This window comes from Geospiza fortis, unplaced genomic scaffold, assembly GCF_000277835.1.
Source record: "Geospiza fortis unplaced genomic scaffold, GeoFor_1.0 scaffold608, whole genome shotgun sequence".
Classification (NCBI taxonomy): Eukaryota; Metazoa; Chordata; class Aves; order Passeriformes; family Thraupidae; genus Geospiza; species Geospiza fortis.
In genome coordinates, this window is record NW_005054494.1 from 332,510 (window position 1) to 334,794 (window position 2,285).

Here is a 2,285-nt window from a genome sequence, read left to right on the forward strand (position 1 = left end):
GGCAGAAAGCATGAACTCACACGTGCAGAGCAGCAAGAAGGTAAAACACAATTCAGCAAGAATAAGCAGAATCAAAGGATAATGGCATTAAAAAAAATGCAAAAGTTGTAATGATATTTAATCCATCCACAATTATTTTGAGAAACATCATGGTGTCTCCTAGCTACTTAATTTCAACCATTTCTTTTTTTCTCAAAGGCAAGAGGTGGGCCTCAGAAGTATGGTGTGACAGGCTGGCTGCAGATTCAAGGCCTCAAAAAATCAGATGAAGGCATTTATATCTGCCACACCAAAAATAAGCATGGTGCAACATATGCCTCTGCAAGATTGAAAGTCATTGATGGTAATTTTTTTTTTTAATTTGGATGTAAAATTAAAAAAATGCATACAAGCAGGATGCAAAGGATGGGGTTGTTGGAATGAAAATGAAGCATAGCAGAAATTATCCAAAACTGACCATATTTTCACTCTTCTGTGTGCTTTTATTTTACTTTATCCCCTAATGGTTTATAACGTAATATTTTGCTGCAAATTATACTGGCTTCCAGAAAACAGAAAGCTGTGGATTGGAGCCATACAGCTGAGACACATTATTCCACTGTCCTTATCCCAGAAAAGTCCTTTGATGTTAGCAGGACCCAGAACAACAGCTGGGGTAACTGAGGGAGTCTTTGAATCATGGCAGGTTTGCTTAGCTGTTTATTTTTCATAAAATTAGGAAGGAAACAGTTGTTGTTCCTTAATGAGAGTGGTTCAAAAGACATAAGAAATAGCTTTGCTATTGATTTGCTTTGTGCCCAGCCCTCCCCCATAGAGAAATGTTTTTCCTGGCAAATTCAGGATAAAGATGCATAGTCATATTTACCTCCTGGTCTAGGGGAGTTTGTCACTTGTCCAGTTTCTATAAGTGGCTTTCAAAGCTTTATTTTCTCTAGGAATATTTGCAGATGCACAGGAGCTGCAGAAGACTGATACCATAGTTTACTAGTATTAGGAATTAAATGCATTTTCAACATATCCTCAGCAGAGCAAAGACGTGGACCTATTAGAGGGGTCCAGAGGAGGCCACGGAGATACTCCAATTGCTGGAGCACCTCTGCTCTTGAGACAGGCTGAGCAAGCTGCTGGTGTTAAGCCTGGGGAAGAGAAGGCTCTGGGGAGATCCCAGTGTCTTTCCAATCCCTAAAGGGGGAGTACTAGAAGGAGGGAGAGGGACTTTTTATACAGGCAGATAGGGGCTGGACAAGGGAGAATAGTTTTAAACTAAAATAGGAGAGATTTAGATTAGATGTTAGGAAGAAACTCTTTACTCAGAGCATGGTGAAGTACTGACACAGGTTTTTCAAAGGAGCTGTGGCTGCCCCATCCCTGAAGTGTCCGAGGCCAGGTTGGACGGGACTTGGAGCAACCTGGAATAGAGGAAGTGTCCCTGCCCATGGCAGGGAGTGGAACAAGATGAGGTTTAGGATTCATTTCAAACCAATCTATTCTGGGATTCCATGATTCTATATAGAAACTTGCTCATGACCTTCAGTGGTATGAGGTATTGGCTAAAACCCCTGTCCTTTTCATAGATAACAAGGATTTAGAAAATCTGGGTTTGCTGTACAAATCCAAACCCAAGCCTTCCTCTGTGTTCCTATCTTCAGCTAATTTAATCTGGATTCAATTACATCTTGCAGGCCCGTCTCCTGCATTTGCATTTACTGCTGGCAGTAGAAGTGCAAGCTACAGCGTTGAATACGAGGAGTATTATGACACCTCTGATGAGGAAGATGATGAAGAATATGAATCCGGGAACTACGATAATGAAAACAATTCTGAATAATAATTTTTATACATCTGTTGTCCAAATCCTTTCACACTGTTATATTTACCAGTAGTCTCTGTTCTGTAAATGGCTCCTCTGATAACACACATACTTACTTGTGTATCCACCTTCCTGGAATGCAGCTTTGGATGAAGTGTATTGTGCTACTCACCAGAAGCAAGAACAGTTGTAACACCATATATTTAGACTATTAAATAAAATGCTTCAGCATGCACCTTCCTACGAAATATACCAAAGGGATGAAATTTTATATTAATTTTTAAATTATCTTTTAATTTCTTTCACACATTCTAAGTTGTTCAGCAAAAATGCCAATAGTTTAACAAAATTTTTATTTTCTATCAAATTTCTTTTTCTCTGTAAAGTACTAAGAAATATCAAGAGATTGTTCACATAGCAACAAGCCTAAGTATGGAGGTTGCAAAACAGTCTTTAATTTCCTTATTTTATGTTT

The 2,285-nt window shown here is 38.9% G+C and overlaps 1 protein-coding gene across 1 annotated transcript in view; it reads left to right on the forward strand.

Annotated features, from left to right (window-relative positions):
* Positions 1-2,085, forward strand: part of LOC102045035 (kazal-type serine protease inhibitor domain-containing protein 1-like) — a 9,979-nt gene extending 7,894 nt beyond the window's left edge. The window contains exons 3-4 of the mRNA XM_005428623.1: positions 199-343; positions 1,683-2,085. Of these exons, the coding sequence (XP_005428680.1) occupies positions 199-343; positions 1,683-1,828 (291 nt within the window). The 3' untranslated portion in view covers positions 1,829-2,085. The remainder of the gene's footprint in view (positions 1-198; positions 344-1,682) is intronic.
* The last annotated feature ends 200 nt before the right edge of the window (positions 2,086-2,285 follow it).